General features: G+C 39.7%; 1 protein-coding gene across 15 annotated transcripts in view; it reads left to right on the top strand.

Moving 5' to 3' along the window:
- The window catches only part of Ebf1 (EBF transcription factor 1), a 400988-nt gene that overhangs the window by 327677 nt on the left and 51891 nt on the right, over positions 1–21420 (top strand). For all 15 annotated transcript variants that reach the window (XM_078051753.1, XM_078051755.1, XM_078051738.1 and 12 more), the window contains exon 11: positions 16118–16206. In XM_078051753.1, the coding sequence (XP_077907879.1) occupies positions 16118–16206 (89 nt within the window). The remainder of the gene's footprint in view (positions 1–16117; positions 16207–21420) is intronic.

Below are 21420 nucleotides of genomic sequence, written 5' to 3'. Positions count from 1 at the left end.
TAATTTCAGGAGTTTGGGCAAAACAGACCTCTAGGAACATCTTTGCAATGGTTAAAAACAATGCAGATATTTCATAGGCTTGCTCAATGGTACTGTCAGAGTCCTGGGAGATACTGTTGGTCTTCCTTGCAGTTAGCATTCGGTTTTCAAAATTGCAGGCCCATTTGGTTTTGAAATGGCCAGCAGTTAGTTATAGGAGATGGGTCTTGTATATGAAGACAAATATCTGAAGGGCAGGTATGATATTGACATTTTCCATAGTTGCAAGTCAATCATACTTCTGTTCATTGCTGACCAATCCTTCACCTCCAGACTAGCAGCCTCTGTTTTTTCATCTGTGAAACAGGAATACATACAGGTTAGAGTGTTGAAGAAAAAAACAAGTTAACAAAAGTAAATGCTCAACCTCTTCTCTTTTCCATTTTAAATCTGGCCAATATGGAGAGATGCTGGGAGAGACCTGGGGTGGACTGAGTTCCAACATTTGAGTTTAGCTGTGATTAAACTTCTCACTAGTTATTGGATCTTACACTAGTTGCTTAGGCTCTCCAAGATTGGATCAGTTGTGTTTGCTGTGAAAGGAAGGAAGGCTTTTTTTTTTTTTTTTAAGCAATAAAGTCCTGAAGTTGATTGAACGGATGTATTTTTGCCCCTCTATATGACTGCATCAAGATCCTAACTAATTCCAGAGTTAGGAGGGGAACTTAGAAGAATGTATTTGTATCTAAAAGTTGTTATGATAGCTTTTGAAAAATGCAATCCAGGGTGTTTGATTTTGTCCTTACAGGGTCACAGTACCTATTGTCCCAATATAATCATAAAATTTTTCCATTTGGCAATAGGTCAGCAGTTTATCAAGCTGATCTCTGTCGCTGCAGATATGTCCCAGCCCTCTGAAAAAGCCAGAAACAGTATCTGACACAGTGGCCTCAGGCAAAGGGAATTCCACAGATGGAACTAAATACATATTTTCATTTCCTCTACATTCACGCAGCCTTCAATAAAGGCAGGCAGATTGTAGAGAGAGAGAGAGAGTACAGAACGAAGGTCACTTCTCTTTTCTTGTTCCCATCATTCAGATTAAGGAGGTCCATTGCACCCATCAGTAAAGAGAGAAATGGAAGATTTGGTTTAGAACTTGTCCGTCTCTGAGGCCAGTGAGACAGAAAGAGGAGGTTCTGAGGAGCCCTTAGGAGGAAAAAAATATATCTTCTTGTGACACTAAGTGGCATTTCTTTTTATTCTTCTTCTTATTTATTTATTCTAATTTGTTATACATGATGGCAGAATGCAATTCATTTCATATTACACATGTAGAGCACAAGTCACTGATTATACACAAAGTATTTTCATACCATTCATGTCTTCATACATGTATTTAGGGTAATGATGTCTAACTCATTCTACCATGATTCCTACCCCGTTGCCCCCTCCCTCCCCCCTCCCCTTTGCCCTACCTAAATTTCCTCCATTCCTCCCTTGCTCCCCCACCATGGCCATTATAAATCAGCATCCTCATATCAAAGAAAACATTTGACCTTTGGTTTTGGGGATTGGCTTGCTACACCTAGCATGATATTCTCCAACTCCATCCATTTAACTAGGTGGCATTTCTGAAGGCTGAAAATACAGGTGGGATGGGCATGGACCTTTGCCCACCTGGGAGAACAAAGGCATTAGAAATGGATTGTGTGGCCACTGGGCCTCCTTCTGGGGACACCTCTGTTCTTAATACAGATCTGAACTTTAAGCTTAGTTGTTGTTTTTTTTCTTTTCCCCCATAGTAGTTTGGCCTCCAGAAAGCTTATACCATTGCTAACCAACCACCAGAGTAGAAGAGCTCTTATACCCCCATTCAAGTTTCTGTCATTGAGAATTTCATCTATCTAAGTCACTTCTCTTGGTAACTTAGACAACTGTGACTCTATCATGGGCTGTAATCAATGCTCTTCTCCAACAGCATCCTGCCATACATCTCTTTGTGAGACCTGTATTTTAGGAGAGCCATTTGCTACTCTTTTTGGGCTAAATAAATATTAGTACAGGTCTTCCAAAGAGCTGGGAATTACCCAAAGCAGCACTAATGAACCTTATTCAGAATATCCTTGCACACAGAGACTGCAATGCCATCCTTCAAAGCTCTTGGTGTAACTGTGACTAAGCCTGTCTCCCATTTTCCACACTCACCATCCACCCAGAATTTTCTCTGTGGACCAAGGAAGTGTCATTAGCACTTGGACAAGGGAAAGACTCTCAGCATGAAAGTGGGGGATGATTTGATTCTCCTGTTTCTGTTAGTAAATTGCCAGGGTGTTTGCTTACATATCAACAGCAATCGCCCACATTTCTCCCACCACCTTCTGGGCAGCAAAGTTTGTGTTCTAGTTAGATCCCCTTGCCCTCCCCCAACTCCTTTCCCCCCTTATATCTAGAGAGCAAATTCTGTCATCTTCATAATTTCCCTCTGATGCAGTTTCTAGATTCCCTTTCTTCAGAGCCTAAATACAAATGAGAATCTGAAAGTCTTCAAGTCAGTAATTTAGTGACTGATCTAGTTTCTCTAGCTCTTGAGAGTTGGCATAGGCATTAATAGAATAAATTCATCAAAGGGCTTTAAACAGAGACATGGTAAAGATCCATGACATGTACCTGGCTCAGGTGAGTGGGTTCAAAACATTTTGTTGCTGAAGATCAGGATCAGTGTCAAGTTTATAGCAAATCCACTTAGGATGCTTGGTGTTCACTTTGGTTTTTATCGTCACAGTAGGTTTAACCTGACCAAGGAGTAATTACACCATTATTTTTTATGTGGTGCTTTATTACTTGCTTTTCAAAATTGGTTTCCAGCATCTTGTGAGCTAACGGCAACAAATGTGTGATTGTAGGCTGTGTCAGGAGACATAGAGTTATTGCGGAAGTGGCCACATACCCATTGCCCACACGATGACTGTTACTCCAAAACAAGTGAATTGCTTAACTAAACATCTATTGATTATACGACACCAGGGACCAATATTAAGACCACCAAGATCCAAAGGGGAAGATTAAGTTCTGGTTGCATGTACACTGTAATTTTGTCAATATTCTGTGGCAAGAAGACCTATACCTCCATGGGGCGCAGGCCCACTTGGAGAAGTAAAAACCTTATTGGGGTGTGTCAAGTGGTCAGATTGGCTCCATCTACTTCTTAAAAGACACACATCGAGAATGGAAACTGAATAAATTCAAAAGCTATTGGAATCCCCTCATATTTACCCTTCTAACTATTCTAATGGAAATGATCAACTCTAAAGGTGAATTTTGGACTCATCAGCAGAGCTGTTCAAGGTGAGCATCATAAGCTTCTGTCTGGGTGACCCCAGGAGTTTCTTTAGGACTGAGATGGCCCTCACCCAGAACTGAGCATCCTCTCCTGTATCTTGTGTCTCTTGTGATAAGCTAAACTATATCTGAGCAAATATATTGACCAACCCCAGTTATTTGTGATCAGATTTTTGTATTGAGAATTACTGAGATGAAATAAAACCAGAGCCTTAGGATTGAAATACTCATGAATTTTCTAAAACCGTGCTTGCCATGCATGCTTATGCCCTTGGAATGGTCTGCTGTGTGGCTTCTCCTCAGGCCCCTCCTGATTGGCTACAGTTACACTAGATGTTGCTGTTTTCTCCTCCCCTTTTAAGCTCCTCATCTGATCTCAGGGGCATTGTTTTCTTCTGGTGTTTTTTTCTACCTTTTTGGCCTGCCTTCGCCCCTTTCTCTCTCTGTAGGTTTCTCTAAGCATTCTTTGCCTATTGATGTTCCCCAAAGCGCTACCTGCCCTCCATGCTCTTCTCATATGAGTGGTTTCCCTATTATCCATATCTCAGCATTATCACCATCCATAGGGTCAACTCCATCCTTGACTTTTTCCTGAGCTTCTGTCTGCTAAATATTTTTACCTGGATATCCTGCTGGCATCTAAGGTGCATCGTGTCTGAAATTGAACTCATGGTCTCTTTCCTTCTCTCTCTAGTTTTCTTCCTGCGCTTTTTATCTTGCTAAATGGCCACTCTCTCTACCCACTTAGATGAACTAGAAAGATCAGCATCATCCCCATTCTAACCTCTAACCTCTCCTGTATTACTAAAGTCATGGAAATTCTATTCTAAAATGTGAAATCATTCTACTTTTTCCTCTGTGACCACTCCAGCATCAGCTCGTCTTGCATCTGCTGTTTGGACTATTGCATAATGTTGTCTTAAAAATCCACCCCTCATTAGACTCTCATGGGTAGCTCTTTGAAATATTGTTCATACAGTACCACTCCTACATGTGGAGAATTTATATAGCTACCAAAAAGTTCTCTGCAAAGCACTCAAGGCCAACAATATTACTCAGGGTTAATCTTCAACATCCTCTATGCGACACAAACTCTCCCCAAACTGCAATATCTAGCCTATTTAAATAGACCATTTTATATCTTTCTGCCTGGGTTCTTGCTATTTCTTTTGCCTGGTATGTTTTTCTTACCCTGTTCAGTAGAAAACTCCTATTTATCTTTACACATCTTGCTCTAAGGTGATCTCTTTGCTAAATATTTCCCTCATTCCATTGCAGAGAATGATTTTTTGTCTTTCTGTGCACTGAACTATGAATGCAATGGTGTCACTATGGTTTTGCATCTTTTGAGTGACCGAATGTAGACCTGCCTCCCTCCTGGATCATACATTCTTCAATAGTGTCTAGAAGAGATTTTTCAAGTTGAATCATCTGCACCAGGGAGTCATGGGACACAGGACCTGAGTTTTACTTTTCTTTCTCTTCATCTTCTTAAGCACAGGTTCTTGTATACAGCAAGCATCCAGTTTTGTCTAACCAATTATGCAACGTATAACATCCCAGGATATACATTATCTCATCTAAATTAAGTATCTCCTACTCTCCTACTTATCTTTGTTCCCATTTATTCATAGAACTGACATTGTTTTAAAGGAGTTGTGTCCTTGTGCAATGGAGCTGTATTACAGGGTAATATTTGAGAATCGGAGGTGGTAGAATTCTTTGAACTATATTTTCAAGTTAGTGTAAAGGAAGGAGGAAAGGCTGAGCCCCGGGACAAGTGATCCACACCCAGTGTTCTGGAATGCTGCATCCTTATGTCACAGTTTTCCATTGTTTTAGGTTCTGTTTGTTTTCTTCCCCTCTAGACTCTGGGTACCTTGAGAGTGAGGAATATGTAAATATACTTAATTAATCTTGTGTTCCCCACTCCTTTCCCTGTATCTAGCCCATGGCAAGTATTCTATTTATAGTAATAAGAACTTCCCAATTGAGTATTTATTATGTGCTAAACGCTGTACAAATAGCACCACATTAAATCTTCTCACTGCAGATAAGGAAGACTCAAAGAATGTGAGTGCCTTTCCCAGAAGGCACATAGCTAGTCAGTGATGTAGCCTGGATGCAAATGTAGTTGTGTCTTGCTCCAAAAGGATCTGGATAGAGGGAAGGAGACTATGGTTTTGAAAACTGGAAGTCAAACGAGGTCTGGGAGTAGGTGGCATGAGTTTATATGGGACAAAAATTGAGACAAAAGAACTAAAACAGATTGTGGGTTGAGGGGTATAAGGAGCAAGAAGGGTATTAGAAAGGTCCCGGAGGCCAAAATTAGAGACTGGTTCTGGAGGCCTTTGGTTGACCTTATGTTGCTATTCTACCAAAAAGATTAAGAGCAGGGCTCTAGGGGTCAACTGCCCAGGTTTGAATCCTTGAGCTTTCACTCATTAGTTCTATGATTTAGGCAGGATGTTTAACTCCTCCTCCAGGCCTCAGTTTCCTTCTCTGTATAGTGAGAATAATAATGGTGCCTCCTTAAAGGATTGTTTTGAAGGTTAGACAGGCTAATCCATGTAAGGTGCCTGGTAAGCCCTTAGGAGGCATGAGCTGCTCCTGCCATAATCACTATTATTAGAAGACAAGTCACACCTGGACAAATGCAGCAAATCCTAAGAGCACCTTAGCATTCAATTAATTGTGTGCTTCTGAGAAGATCCATGTTTCCTAAACGTCGGCATCCTGGCACCCTTGCAGGCTCAAGGGATGCTGGGGGATATTAAAATTCAAAGGAAAGAGTGATACTTTAAGTCTCTCAGCTACAGCACAGACTGCTAGTTCCAGGCAGTTCAGAGGTCAACACTACATTGCCCTGTGACCCTTTGGATGGCATTGTACCTTGGCAAAGCTGCGTTTTCAGACATTTCTTTGGTCAAACAAGTGCCACGTGCAAATTAAGATGGAGTAGAAAATGATGGTGGCCGTGTTCAGTCGATTCTGAAGTTAGCAAAGTTGTGTGGTGCTGAGAAGGGACACTCATGCCAGCAGTAAATGATTATGATTATTTTCAAATGAATTATAAATATTATTATATTATTTTTCTTTTAACATATTTTTTAATGGCTACCACGTTATGTAGGTCACAAATTATGAAGCTATATAGGCCTAATAGTTAGTGGAACTGCTGGCATTTCATATAGCTTAGGGATGCATTGAAAGGATTGCTGAGAACAGACATAAGCAGAGAAACTCTGGGGAGTGCAACAGGAGCACAGCTCTAATCATCATGTTAAGGGCCCAAAATCCCAGCAACTCAGGAGGCTGAGGCAGGACGATGGTGAATTCAAAACCAGCCTCAGCAAAAGCGAGGCGCTAAGCAATTCAGTGAGAGCCTGTCTCTAAATAAAATACAAAATAGGGCTGGGGGTGCGGCTCAGTGGTTGAGTGCCCCTGAGTTCAATCCCTGGTACCAAAAAGAAAAAAAAAAAAAAAGAAAGAAAAAGTGCAAAGACTCTTACTATTCAGGTAGAGGAGTCTTTCTGGCTAAATATTAGGATAATGATGCCCAGCAGTAGTGAGCTGGAGACAGAAGAAGCCTGACTCCATGTATTTCCCATCAAAATGCTATTTAATTTGGTGTGTAGGCTGACAGAAACTTCTAGGCTTATCTGCAAGGTGGGTATGCCCTCTCCATGGCTCCTGACTTTCTTAAAAAATCACCGGATAATCACGTAATCCTCTAACATTGCCCGGTTACAAGCCCTTTTCTGTCTTCTTAGTGGGATTAGTGGGTTATTTGGAGTCACCTTTATTCCACTCTTCTTGGGAGTTTTGTCTTCCCTGATCTAACGGTCTGCAGAGCTCTGCCATAACTTCATTATCCAACTCTTCTGAAATCTGTCCACCGGTTTAGAGGAAACCATTCTGCGAACAGTGGGAGTAGTTTTTCGAGTTGTCTCATAAAACCGTGATATTAGCAATCACCAGTAAGACCTCAGCCGGGAACCCTGAGCTTGCTCCATGCGAGGCCTGGGGACACGTTATTCGGGTTTGGCGCCTGACTTGGTGCCATCCCCCGCTGAGAGCCCGAGCTGCTGCTAGGCTTGCTCTAGGAGAGTAATAAGTATTGTTGTTTAGCAATTGTGTTGTTGAAATTCTGCTCCACTGTGTCTGACAGTATTTATCTAAAATACTTTCCCTGGTGCGTGTTCAAGTTCCAGTAAACCGTGTCTTATTGTGCGACCTTTTCATTTTCCAGTGAAAAGGGATCAGCTCGTCAGATAAAAGCTACAAGCCGGAGTACAGGAAAAATGCGTGCTCAGAAAATCCAAGCATGATTGAAAACAAGATGTGTTAAATCAATGCGGTTTATCGCCTGCCTATTCCCGGCAATTGCTGTTCTAAGCTCATTCTGAACACACGCCGGATGATAAAAGTACGGTGTCTCTGCCCTTGCTGGGGTGGGACCGTAAGAAAACATGTTTATCAGACAGGTTGGGTGATTCTACCCCCTTGGTAACACTTATTGTCAAAGATCTTTGGGAAGAAATCTGCAGAACAATTATAGAAGTAATATTGCTCTTGTTGTATCTGAAGATCTGTCAGTAGGGAAGAAAATTATGGATTTATCCTTAAATGTTAAGAGAGACAGTATGTTGCCTTCAATGCTTAAAACACCATCATCTATTACATGGTGAAAAGCATCCTTCTTTTTTCCCGTAAAAGAGTGAATCTAGCTTTGAAACCTAATCATAAAATGATCCAAATGTGTTTTTAAAAATTTTAAATGAAAAAGATTGAAAGGCCAAAAAAAAAAAAAATAATCATGAGAATGGCGCTTCTGTTTGCTTGAGGAACTCAATTTTAGTTTTAAACTTTGATCAATAACAGGGGCGACTTTTCTCTTCAACTTGATGGCAATTAGGGAGCAGTGCAGTTTCTCCTTATTCTTGACAACTCACCTACTTCCTGTTTTAGACAGTGTAACCCTCCGGGGCAAGAATGGGTCTGTTGATGAGGGGATGCTCCACTTTTGCTGAGAACTTCTCAACAAGACCCTTCTAGAAAATACCAAGTGTTTGTGGTATGAAATAACTTGATTTAACATATCTTAATGTCATTATGTGTCTCTTCTTCCGAAAACACAAATCAGCCTTTGAGAACTCCTTATAAGATATAAGGAGGACTTGATTAGACAGAAACCAAAGTTTTTTGATGCTTTATGGGGCAAGTTTAAAATTTCAGGTTGGCTTCCCTGAAACATTTGTGTTTGCTGATGTGGTGAGTTTTAAGTAAAGAAATCAAGACCACAATCAACTTATCCATCAGTATGGAGTCAGGATTCTGGGAGTAAAGATTCCTATGAGTGCTAAAATTTTGTTTCACAGATATTTAGTGAAAAAGGAGCAGTTTAACTGTTTTTTGACAGGAGGACTTGTCCATACTCTGTAAATTGAGGTTCATCAATACTCAAAAGAGTCAAGTTTGGACTAGTAAGAAAAGTCCTGTAAAAAAGAAAAAGAAAAAAGAAAAAAAAATACAAAACTGTGCAACATCCTGTGTCGCAGTTTCACACCTTTGAATTAGAAGCAGTGATTTTTAATATTTATGTCAAGGGCATACTGTAGGAATCCATGAGATAATGTCTAAAAACACTTTGATATTACTAGGGAAAGAGTCATATATAACCTCAGGATATATTTGAAATGACACCTCTACAAGGAATCATTGTGATCATTAAGATTCACTAAAAGTCTTCAGAGGTCCTTATAAGTTAGAGAAGAATTGAGTTCAAGATGCAGAATCTTAAAAAAAAAAAAAAAGTCTTCTTTTGCAGATAACTTTAAAAGTCACCCACTGAAGTATAAACTGGAATAAATTTTATGGAAGATAGTTCAGAAATCTATGTGTAAAAAGTGTTGAAATGAGCATATCGTTTTATTCAGGAATTTATTCTGAATGTTAATTATTATATTTTAGCACTTTTGAAGTTCATGAAAACTTGGGCAAAAAAAACACATTATAGGTTCCCATTAATAGGGAATTTGCTATGTAACTGGCCATTCATATAATACAGTGTACTAAAAACCAATAAAAAAATGAGGTGGGCATAAACATGCATATAATCTATATTTATCCAAAACAGTATTGAGAAAATATATGAGAGCTCACAGAACTTATTAAAATATAAATAGTGCTTATACACAAGTAGGGATATCTTGAAACTTCCCTCCCCTTTTTTGTTTTTTGAATTTTTTATACAGTAAGAATGTATTGCTTATAGATTCAGGAAAACAATGAACATTTCCATTTTTTCAAAGCAAGTCACTCCTCATTCTTTCTTTTTTCTTGTGATTGCTTTTGCTTCTTGAAGGGTTATTTATTTCCTAACACACACAAGTCCTTCCATTCCGATACAGTCCTCAGGGTCCTTCTTCTGTCTCTGAGAGCCCTGGCATGTGGTTGTCCCAGGCTAGTGGCTTGGCTTTGCTCTTGTCCCAGCTTCTCTCCTCCTAAGGAGGACTTAGCCACACCCACAACTAATAATTTCTGATTCTGCATAGAGAGGGAGGTTTTTACTCCTTTGCTTGATTTTTGAATCTCAACGTTGTTGCCACGTATCAAGAGGTCTGAGAACTATAAGTGAGAAGTCAGGGCTCCTTCAAAGGCAGCTTGGAAATTTCCTTTGGCTCCCATATTGGTTAATTCTGTTCATATTAATGTCCTCTGGACACCCTTCTCTGCTAAGTCACAGCTTTCTGAAATTCAATCAACCTGCTCCTAAAGCTCTGCTGAGTCCGGGGGGCTCCTGAGTCCTGGCTCTAACAGCATTTCATGCTGAAAGCAGGGGCTCCACTTGCAAGAGATGTGGGTGTAGGCTTCTTAGGGAGGGTACCCCTTCCACAGAAGGGGCGACCTGGTGTGTTGCACATGCACAAAACATCTAGATGAGTAATGAGATACCCAAATGGCTGGAAGTGCAACAGATTTCTTCGTTAACCATATTTCTGGCTCTTGTTTATGTTTCTGGTTTGATTTTTCTGTTTATATATTTTAAAGTCAAGTCTTAAAGATAGGTTCGTGAAGATAATTTGCTGTTTTATTGTTTACCTCTGGTTGTTAATTTAGTGACTGAGGGAAAAAATGGGGCCATTATGGAGCCCAAAGCCTCTGCCTAACACATATGTAATAACTCTCATGCCCAGAATGGATCTGCCTTGCAGGGGAATGCTCGGCTGTTACTCCTTTAGTTCAAATATAGAGTAGTCACCAGGGAAGCTTGGAGACCCAGGTGCTAGTTTTATCATTGCCGCTGCTATGAGGTTTTATTTATTACTTGGCATGGAGTCTGCATATTTGTTTGGACATTAAATGGCAATAGAATATAAATATTACCTTCCTAATATCTGCATTTCTTTTTATTCCCAGTCAGAATGACATCATGTCACACAACCATTAAAAAAAGGAAATTAAAACCCCAGAAATATGTTAAAGCACCACAGTGAGTCGCTAAGCTATAAAAATGGGAACTCTGCAAGTTCGAGTTGGAAGGGGACCTGGGGCACTTTTTCCTGGTGTTTGGGAACTTAGCTCTCCAGCTTCTTATTTCCATTGTTTCCAAGAATAAGTATTCAAGAAGTTGAGGAGGACAGGAGGGAGGAGTGATTTCTTTACAAGGAAGCTCTGAACAGACAAAATCAATTTTCATAACTGAGTGTATCTGTGTTGACTATAGGATTTTAATTTGCAAATAAATCCCCCCCAACCCGAAAGAGTTTTCTTTATTTGATGTGTTTGCGAAGTGAATTTTCTTTAAAAACCAAAAAGGACTCATGAAAATTGGGTCAGAATTTACTCATTACTAGATGTTTTAAATTGAATTTGGTAATCTCATGATTGGCATTAGGCATTAAATCTAGTTGTGTTATCTAAATTTTCTTTGCGTATAGCATTTCATGCTGCATGAACATTTGGACATTGTAGAAATAGTTTTGTATAACCAGAGCTTTTCTGTTCTGGCCAGCACCTGGGTTAAAGCCTATAAGAAAGGCATAACAGAGATTGGTTTGGAGTGGAAAGTTACTGGGTTCCTTTAGGGAATTCTGAGATGAGGAGCTTTGGAAGGCACCTAAAGTCAGTTATAAGCAGTCCCAATGCAGTCAGATGAAATGGTTTGATTTTTTTTTAACCAGTTAATTAACTTTTTTTTTCCCAAAAGAAATAGCTTTGATGCAGTTAGATACCAACCCTGGGAGTGTAGCACATACATCCTAGCACTGTCCCTATCCCAGTATAGCATAGAGCTGTAGCCCAGTGAACCCTCCTCAATCTTGGCTGAAGCATCTGTCCCTGCAAGCTTGCTCTCCTGTTGAGGAGCATCTGATCTTGCTTTTAATGTGTTTGCAGAGAAGTATCAGGCTTGCACACATATGTTGAGAACAGCTCTCTCAGAACCTACCAAGCTAATTCAGTAAATATCTACCAGTAAATAAGTTTGAAGGGGTCAGTGGAATACATTTTGAATTCAATTGTCTGTGGTTCCCAGACAGCTTGATCGTTGTTTAAATTCATGTTCCCTTAAAATCTCATGTAAGCCTAGTGAAGCTTTGTTAGAAGAACAAGCGGAGATTATAGCTGAGGAAGACAAGATGGTGGACTTTTGGGTGGACTTTCGAGCAGGACAGGAAGCCTAGCTGGGCATCTGCTCTGGGCTCCAACTCTGCAGTGGAAGTATTTCAGCCATCCTTTGGGGTTGAATTAGGCCACTTTTAAGGGCTTTTTATACTGGGTTTGAACCTAGGGTTGCTTTACCGCTGAATTAAAGGCTTATGATGTTGGGACACATAACAGCTAGTTCCTACAAATGCACAGTAGTAGGTACTACAGGTGATTATTGAATAAATGGATAATCCAGTGTCTTTGGGAGTTTTAAATGCATGCCTTGGTGCCACTGTATTCTGAGGATTTAAATATCAAGTCTTTTCTATTTGGTATAAAAGATTGTTGAGAACCTCTGAGCCATCCTTCTTCGGTTCATCTCAAACTGCTTCAGGACGATATCGTCTCCAGAGCTGGTGGACAAGGTATTTGGAAGTACCAGCCTCACAAGCTATTTTGATCATTCCACTGCTTTTGAAGTTTACAATTTCATCTATTTGTTTTTTTTTTAACCTAAGATGTTCATGCTTCTGTATTTGTGGTTAATTACACTCAATTAGGTTCTTTCTTTCTCTACCAGATTCTTGGAATTGTCCAAAGTTTGAAGGGAAAAAAATTGATTAATCCCCTTTCTACGGGGTCCCCAGAGCCCTGTGCTTGAGTACAATGAGGTCACTTTGTTGAAGAATTAACTTTATATTACATTCTTGCAGAGTAGATGTATGTCCCTAAGGTATGACTAGCCCACTGATGAAATAAATATACCATTCTTTATGATTCCTCCCCATTACCCTCTGCTGAGTTTCAGAGAGTTTATGAATAGTCACATATTTATACAACTGGCCAAGAGTATACTACTTATTTTTCTTATGGTCTGTAATAACCTATGCAAGGTTATTAAAGGGTATACAGACCCCTTTTAAGACACAGTTTCTTATGTCATTACTTTATACAAGCAGGTCAGATTCCATCTCAGCAACAATCTCTTGCTTTTAACCTTTTTTTTCTGATTATAAAACTAATATATGTTCATTGGGCAAAACAGAAAATGCACAGCACAGAGAGGAGGAGGGAAAGCACTTTGAGACCCGGGACTTAGAAACTACTTAAAAACAACTAATGTTCAGCAGTTTCCACACTGGCACTGTGGAATGTTCATTAACAAAGTAACCATAATGTACATATGTCCCTGAAATTTACTTTTTAACCTAGCAATACTTACATGGCAGTAAATAATATTTTCTCCCATGATGCTGAGGACTGTATATAATATTCCATTCCATTCTGTTGCATTATATTCTATTACATCATATTCTACTCCATCATGTTCTGTTCTGCCTCATATTCTATTCCATCCCCCTTCCAAGATATTTAATCATTTTTAGGGGGAGAGTAGTGTGTGTGTGTGTGTGTGTGTGTGTGTGTGTTCTTAATGAATGACAACCTTTATTAGCTGGCCCCTCCCACCCAGAAATTGGTTTAATTATTTTCTCTAGTCAATGCAATCACAGAAATCTTCAGGTTCCTTTGAATTGAGAACACTGTGCTTTGTCTCGCGTATCTTTAGTGTTAGTGTTGTCTGCAGCATGGGACAATCCTATTGTCATATTCAATATCGGAATTGAATGCAGTTCAACATACTTAAAAATATGAGCAGAAAGCAAATCATAAAGGCATGAGAAATAAATTAGAAGCCTTTGTCTCGCTATTTAAAATATCTTCTCTTTTCTAGCATGCTTCCATAAAGTAGATGCTTATTTTTCTTTGAATAATGAGTTTAATATGTCTAATTCAATTACTCTTTGTGCCAGCAGAATGGCCTCTCCTCAACTATTCAGCTATTAGTTCCATATGATATTTGAATTGATTCCTTTAATTGCTGATACTAAGTGCCAGTCATTCTGCTGTGAGGTGGACTTATAGGCAGAAAATCCCATCCTTCCCCCAATAGATCAGCCTTTCAATTAACAGCCACGAGCTTCTAGACAATTGAAATTCATTTTGAAAACCATAGAAGGAGTGGGTCAGCCATTCAAATTTTATTGGTGGCTTAAGGTGAAAAAATAAAGCCAAGATTTGGAATTCTTAAGATGCTAAATTATGTTTTTCTGGATACTAAAATTATACATTTCGTTGTCTAAAGCTGTTATTTATGATAAAACATTTGGGTTGGCAATTAGCATTATGGGTGGAGGATGGATATGATAAATAACTTAAACCTTGGTGCTCATTCCTGTCTCTTGTGCATTTCTTGATTAAATACTACAGATTTTTACGAGTAACAGCTTCCCCACATAACAAGTTCTGTGGCTTTTTCTCTACAAGTCTAATTTGAAAAAAAGGATTCTTCTCAAGGGTTTAGAAAGTAATTCATAAAATAGGAGGAATAATAAATATTGTGCCTTAATCCTATACTAGTAGAGAGAGGGGTTTGCTACACCTGAGTGTAATTTTAGTTAATTTCCACAAGAGACAGGTTGAAAGTTTACTGTTTGGAGAGGGAGGAGGGTTGGCTGAATCTCATACTTGCAAAAATGATTACATTATCCTAAATGAAAATGCAACTCTATTAACTACTTCAATAAGCATTGCATCTGGGAAAAAATCTTTTTAATAAAAAGTTATTTGAAGTTCACTCCAACTTAAAATATACAAGTGAGGAAAAAGTACTTACTCTGATTTATGTGTCTTTTGGAGGTGTAATTATTGGCTTTTTACTCACCTATGTAAAACAATGTACTTTTGTAAATGGATTTCTGGCCACTTTATGCAGCTTTTTTTTTTCTTCTTTTTTTTTCTTACATAAAAAGTAAGCACTGTCAATCAAGGAATTTTAAGGTTTATTTCCTCTTTAGAAATGATTGATAGCCTTTTAGATTTACAAGTTGACAAGTTAAAGGGTTCTATTGGTATAATTATGTACTAAATTCACAGTCTTTCAATTTAAATGTCCTTTTAAAACCACAAGATTATCATACCTGTATTTTGAAAAGTGGGCCAGTCAGTTTGGGTTGGTATACAAATTGCTTCCATTAGCCTTGGGACCTATTTGAATTTAATACAGTTTTTTTTTCTTTTTTTAAGTTGTAGTAGTAGGAATCTTACTCTTAAAATTTAGGTTAATGGAAATGCATTTTAAGCATATGGTAACTTGTTTTTTAATGTATAGCTAAATGTCAGAACTATAAAGACAGTCCTTTTTTATTCAGTAAGGAAGAAAATATACAGTTGAATACTTTGATTCACTGAAAAAAAAAAAAGAAATTTTTAAAAACCTACCCAGCCATTACTTAGAGGGTACTAGGAGTAGAAATAAGAGACAGAACTGCCATCTTTTTATCTTTTTTATTTTCTCAGATGAGATAGGTCAAAGGTAGTCCCCAATGCAGTGAGGAATTTGGAAGACAATAGGCCAGATTCACTTTGTATTGTGTTTAATTCAGGAGACTGTAGTCAATAGGGGCACAAAGGGACCTGTTGTCTACAAATCTTATTACAGTTTGCTCTTCTTTTTTAATCTAAGAATTGTTCTTGGAATCTCAGCTACTCTTAAGTTAATTCCAGTACTGGCAAATGGCCTGTCATTTTGGTTGTGAAGGTTTGGAAGCAAGAGCATGTTCCTTCCATACCTCTCCCTTCGCAGACCCTATCAAGGGTCTTAGAAAACCCACTACTCTCCTATACCCTTGTGTCCCCAGCCACCCCCTAGTGCACAGAAGGGGCTGAGATACTGTACCAACTGAGGTCTGTAAGAGATTGTGCAGCCAGGCTGATGCTATTCATTCTGCTGTTTACAATGTGTAGTAACCCCAGACAGGTCAATGACCTGAGCTTCTGAACTGAACCAATCCTAAAACCTCGCCTCAAATACCACCTACTTTCTCTTTATGATAATGGAAGGAACATAGAATTGGCCAGATCAGGGTTCAAGACCTTCAGAAGTGTTCTTTTGGGAAAGACACTCCACAGAGGTAGATGGTGGAAATTGTTCCACAAAGATCATCCATCTGATTGTTACATGATTTAATTCAAGAGTATCAATTAAATTTTTTACTTTCCGGTTATTTCCACACCGTCTGTGTTGCAAATCATGTTCTGTTTTATTTCCTGAAAATGTTCTAATGGTGTGACTTTTTATCTGCAGCACTCAATGAACCCACCATCGATTACGGCTTCCAGAGGTTACAGAAGGTCATTCCTCGGCACCCTGGTGACCCTGAGCGCTTGCCAAAGGTCAGGAAACCTCCTCTTTGGGTTATGAGTTCTGAAAAGTTGGATTCCAGTGAGTGGCATAAACAAACAAACAAACAAAAACTCTCCCAAGGATTAAAATTAGTTCATAGATTATTTGCTCATATTTTTGTGCTTTGTGGATTTGGTGCTAACAGGAAAACAATGATAAATGTAGCACTATGTGCCCATGCAATGAGATGCTTATTTTAATATATATTATGTCCTTTCATCCTCTCAAGAACCCTCTGATGTTTGTACTATTACCTCTCACTTCTATTCTAAGGAAGAAAGTTTACCCAAGATCCTGCAGCATTTAAATTGCTAAACTATGATTCACACCCACAAGCCTGGTTCCAGACTTTGAGCTGAAGAAATGCTCTATCACCTTATTTCTCAAAAGAAACCAACACCAAATTTTTACCATGAGGATCTGTGTTCTTCCTAGTGAGGGTAAAAGAGCTCCAAAGAAAAAAAATGTTGGGGGATCTTAAAGCTGGACAAAAAAAAAAAAAAAAAAAAAAAAAAAACCTGCCCCCTGTGGCATTTTGCCTACTTGGGAAATAAAGCACAAAGATGTGAGAAATTCAGCAAAAGTTCAAGACAGAGTAGTAGATGTCATACCATGATACGTTGCTATTGTCAATGCAGAAAAAAATGAATTGGCCTCTATTGACAATTGTGTCCCTGTTGCAAAAGTTGGGGGTATTCCTGTTTCTGTACCTGAGAAGTTGGGCCTTGTGTGGGAGGGATTTACAAATACAACTGCTCAGAACTGAAAAGAATGGGTACATTTCATGAAAATGTAAAGTTCTGCAAGGACTCAGAGGAGACAACAGTTAAGTGCTAAAGAAATGGAAAATTAGTGGGGCTGCCCCCCTACTGATGGCACAGGGAAGTCCCATTTGTGACACAGGTGAAAAAGATCTAACTGGATGGAGGAGTGGAGAAGCCCTTTGCTTGCCACCATCACTCTAGAAATGTGGCACTTCTTGGTCAATGTATCCTCATTAAACTCTTGGAACAAGGATGCTGGCTCTTTAGTTCAGTAAAGCTCCTAAATCCTCATCGCCTATCCTACCCGTATGAGGCTGCACTTGGAGGCAAAGCCACCTGTCAGAACAGATCCTGACCAGCATTCACCTGTCCCTCAGAACTAGGTGCAGACATGGTAGGGCAGGGTGAGCAGAGGTGTACCTGGCCCAAGTTGGAAGGATGGAGACTGGCAGAGTGTCTTGTCTTCGACCTCCACCTCATGGGGAGAAGGACTCAGCTTTTGGGCTCAGCCTTCAGCTTTCTGGCAAAGTTTACCAAGGTGAACTTTTCCAAAGTGCTATTCACTTGGGTAAAAACTTTTTGAAAGGGCTTCTCCCAGGGAAGGAATCATATGATGTGTCCACATGTTCACATCTTTGTCTATGAAAGTGGCCCTCCCGTCCCTCTCCACCTGAATTAACTAGTCTGCTCGTAATAGCGAATGGCAGCCTCCTACCACAGCATAGATGTTCCATGGAGAGGTTTATCTTCAGGCGCCTGTGTCTGGCAAGAACATGGCTCCCAGGCATTTCCTGAGGAAATGTAATGTAGGACAATAACATACATGATCTGTCTACTCAATGGTCAGTGCCTTGGCTGTCGTAGTGACTGAACGGGGACAAAGGCACAATGTCAGTTTCTTTCCATTGTTTTTATTTGGGAAACACCCTCACTCCATGGTTAGCATTTGATCTGGGTCCTCTGGAAGAGCTGAGGGCATAAACATCAGGGTCATGTTGGACAAGGTGGAACTCAGAGCTTGGCCACTTGCTTTCTAGGCACCCAGGGTTAAATTTTTTTTACCTTTCTTTGCCTTCATTTCCTCACCTGTCAAATGGGGATGTTGCTATCTCCTGCCTTGTCAGATTATTTTAAGCACTTACTTAGCACTCAACAGAAAATAGCTAGGATTATTTGCCAGTCAAGTAGAACTCTTGCTTCTGAGAGCTCTTCTACCCAATCTCTGCAGAGCAGGAGCTTAAATTCTTTGAGCAGTTGATTATTTTGTGATTTATCTTCTGTGCCTCAGTTTCTTCCTCTAAACATGGTAATCATAATCATGCAAACTTCATAGGATCTCATAAGGATAAAAAGAGGCAATCCCACGCATGCTATCAATTAGAGTATTGGCCCTATAGTTGCCACTCTAAATATGTATTGAAAAAAAAATATGTATTGAAAGGAGACAAATCTGGTTTAATGGTTGAGTTCTAAAGAAGTCAGAAAGAATTTTTTTTTTAAATAGATAGTTTGGTAAGGAAAGAGGAGATACAGGAATATGGGGTTGAGTTTTGTGTACTTACTTTTGAAAACATTTTTATAGTTGCACATCATGTTCAGAAATGTTGGACAAATAGCATAGGCACATGACACTTTGTCCCTGGTGGCCTGATGGTGAAGTGCTCAGCCCTTTTTTCCTGGGTTTGGGAAGAGTAATCAAGGACACAATGGATTTGTGTGTTAAGGAAACACTCCGCAGCTTGCATCTAGCCGCTTGACCATGCAAGGACTGTGGCCAGAGCCTACCCCAGGAAGCTCTCAGTGTGACTCAGAGCAGAGAAGCTGTCTTCTTGGCTCTAAATGTAAAGGTGGAGCAAGAGTTCAAGGGCAGGGTCAGGAAGTGGCGGATGGAGCCAGCACAAGGTATTCCTGTGGACTTGGGAGATTTATACTCCCACTGTCCATTGTTAGGGGGACAAAAATGGGCCCCGCCTTTCTCAGAATCCTGGTCAGTGTTTGTCAAACAGGAGTGTTTCAGTGAGCCATGGACCACACACCTTAAAAAACAAACTCCACTTTATTAAACCCATGTGTTTGTGAATAGACAAAGCTAGATTCATACAACCACCCACATATTCTGTCAAATGAAACTGCGCCAAAGACCAAGCAGACAGCTCTCTATAATAATATGCCTTTGTATACAGGCTTGTGCTTTTTCAAAGAACTTGGGCATGCTTTGTTTTATTGGAGCCCCTCTTTTGAGAAAAAAATAGAACAGCAGACATCATCTCCATTTACCAAATGAGGAAACAGGAGCATGCGGAGACCTTTTCTGTAAATTATTTTGTCTTCGAAAGTCACCATCAGCGATAGCTGCTGTACACACATATTTAAAATACTATAATTATGCTTACCCTAGATGGGTTTTTTGGGTTTCCTTTTTCATGTGCACATGGAGAAGGGCGGGTTAAGGTTTTCAAATCATGGCATTCTGTTTTGTTTCACCCAGACTTGCCTTCTTCTCTGGTTCCTGGCATGTGACTTTGGGGTCATGTTTGACTTTTCTTACAATGTAGAGGTGAGGGGGATGGGGATATTGGTCCATCCGAAACTGTGAGATGCTGACGGCTGCAGTGATGCAATTCAGAAATGTTGAGCAAGGAGCTCTGGGTTTTGAAGGCCAGAGGTATCTCCGTTCAGTTGACCAGCCGTCCTCATAAGTGGTCTCTGAGCCTGAGCTCTCAGGCAATGAGAGTGGACCTTGAGATTACCCAGCATTCCGTGTGTTAGCTGGGAATCCTGGGTTTGTTTACTTCATGCTTATTTTGAGCCTAGCATTGCTTTATCAAGGCTTTTGCAGAGCATAGAGGCCAAGAGAGTGGGCTCTTGAGCCAGACAGCTGCAGATTTTGGAAAGCAAATGCGTGCAACTCCCAAACCTCAGTTTCTCCTCTGTAAAGCTGCCCCACAACATTGTTTTTAGGAGCCAATGAGAAAATGTATGCAAAAAGCCCAAGGACCCGGTCTGACTCTTAGCTTGTCCTCTCTCTGGCTTTGACAATGTAATAGCAAGTCTCCAGACCTCTTGGCTGCTCTGATCTCCTCTGTGGAATTGCCCACCACACTGAATTCCCATTTTTGCTTCAGATTCCATAATCTAAATAATTACGCCTGGAGGTGATTAGCTTCCCTCACCTCTTCCTCTCCAGCCCTACCTCCCATTCTCTTTAGAGTCTCAGCAGTTTCTGTCATCCTTCCATGGAGAGGGACTGGCATGGGAACCTACCCAGGTCAAAGATATTTTTCTCCAAGAACTGGTTCCTCTTTTAGAGAAAATAAAGCAGTTTGAACAAAGTAACAAAGGCTGTATTTGTGTATTTTGCTTTATGGAGCTGAAAATATCTGGTAAATTGATCCAGTGGGAGTAATAAATACACATTACTTTATCTTGTTCTTCATGTCCTATACCCCTGAGCCTTGATAGAACAACACCACTTAATAGACTTAAAAAAGAGTAATTATACTCATTGGTTGTGTGATTTTTCAGCCCTTCCAGCCCTGCCTGACCTTCTAATTTAGCTCACCGTGTCTAACTAATGCATTTATATTCATCTTTTATGAAGCATATATGGTACAGAATTGACTGGAGAGTATTTCTCAAGCTGTCCTCCCAGGTCCCCAATCTGGTTAGTAGTAAGGAGACTGGGAGCTATCCATCTCTATACGTCCCCATGCAGAGATAACACAGATATGGGACTCGAAGCATTTTTTATCCTTTATGAAACATAATAAAAAGTATTTATTACAGTTTTACTTTAAAGCTTTTATACATTCTAGCATTATTTACAGCTAAATATGCAGGCAAAAGATGCGAGTGTTTTAAAAATGATTACTGTTAATGTTTCTGCTTGTCAGAAGTGCTTAAATTTTCCTGCACTTTGTCTAAAAACTTGGTACTGTTGCCTTTTAAGAACAACACATTTAAAAGATCTTGCAAGTCAGATTTGCAAACACTGCTGACAGTTTGTGATGAATGATATTGCAAAATTTGCAAGATGTTTGTCATTTCGCACAGCCGACATATTAAGGAACAGGATTAAGAAACTCGAAACCCCTACGGAAAACAACCATCCCAAACAAACCCCAGCCAAACCTTGAACCCAGAGAGCACACCAGAATCTCTCACCCGGGTTTTCTCTCCCAACTTCCCTCTCAGCTAGTGGAACCCAATTGTTCTCAGTGCATTTTCTCTCACCATATGGTCTCCTCATTACCATACACTAAGAGTCCATATGGGAAACTTGTGAAATGAACTGTATTCATTTTAACTGCCAGATGAGCAGCCTTTTGCTTTGCAAGCCTTGCTTAAGTCATCTGCTGTCTTCATGTTGTTATGGCAACACGGCACCAATAAAAAATTCTAATCTACTGTAAGTGATCACAGTATTTTAAGTGCTTGCCT

Source organism: Ictidomys tridecemlineatus, chromosome 1 (genome assembly GCF_052094955.1).
Source record: "Ictidomys tridecemlineatus isolate mIctTri1 chromosome 1, mIctTri1.hap1, whole genome shotgun sequence".
Lineage (NCBI taxonomy): Eukaryota > Metazoa > Chordata > Mammalia > Rodentia > Sciuridae > Ictidomys > Ictidomys tridecemlineatus.
Note: the sequence above shows the minus strand (reverse complement) of the source record. Positions and strands in the feature narration are given on the sequence as shown.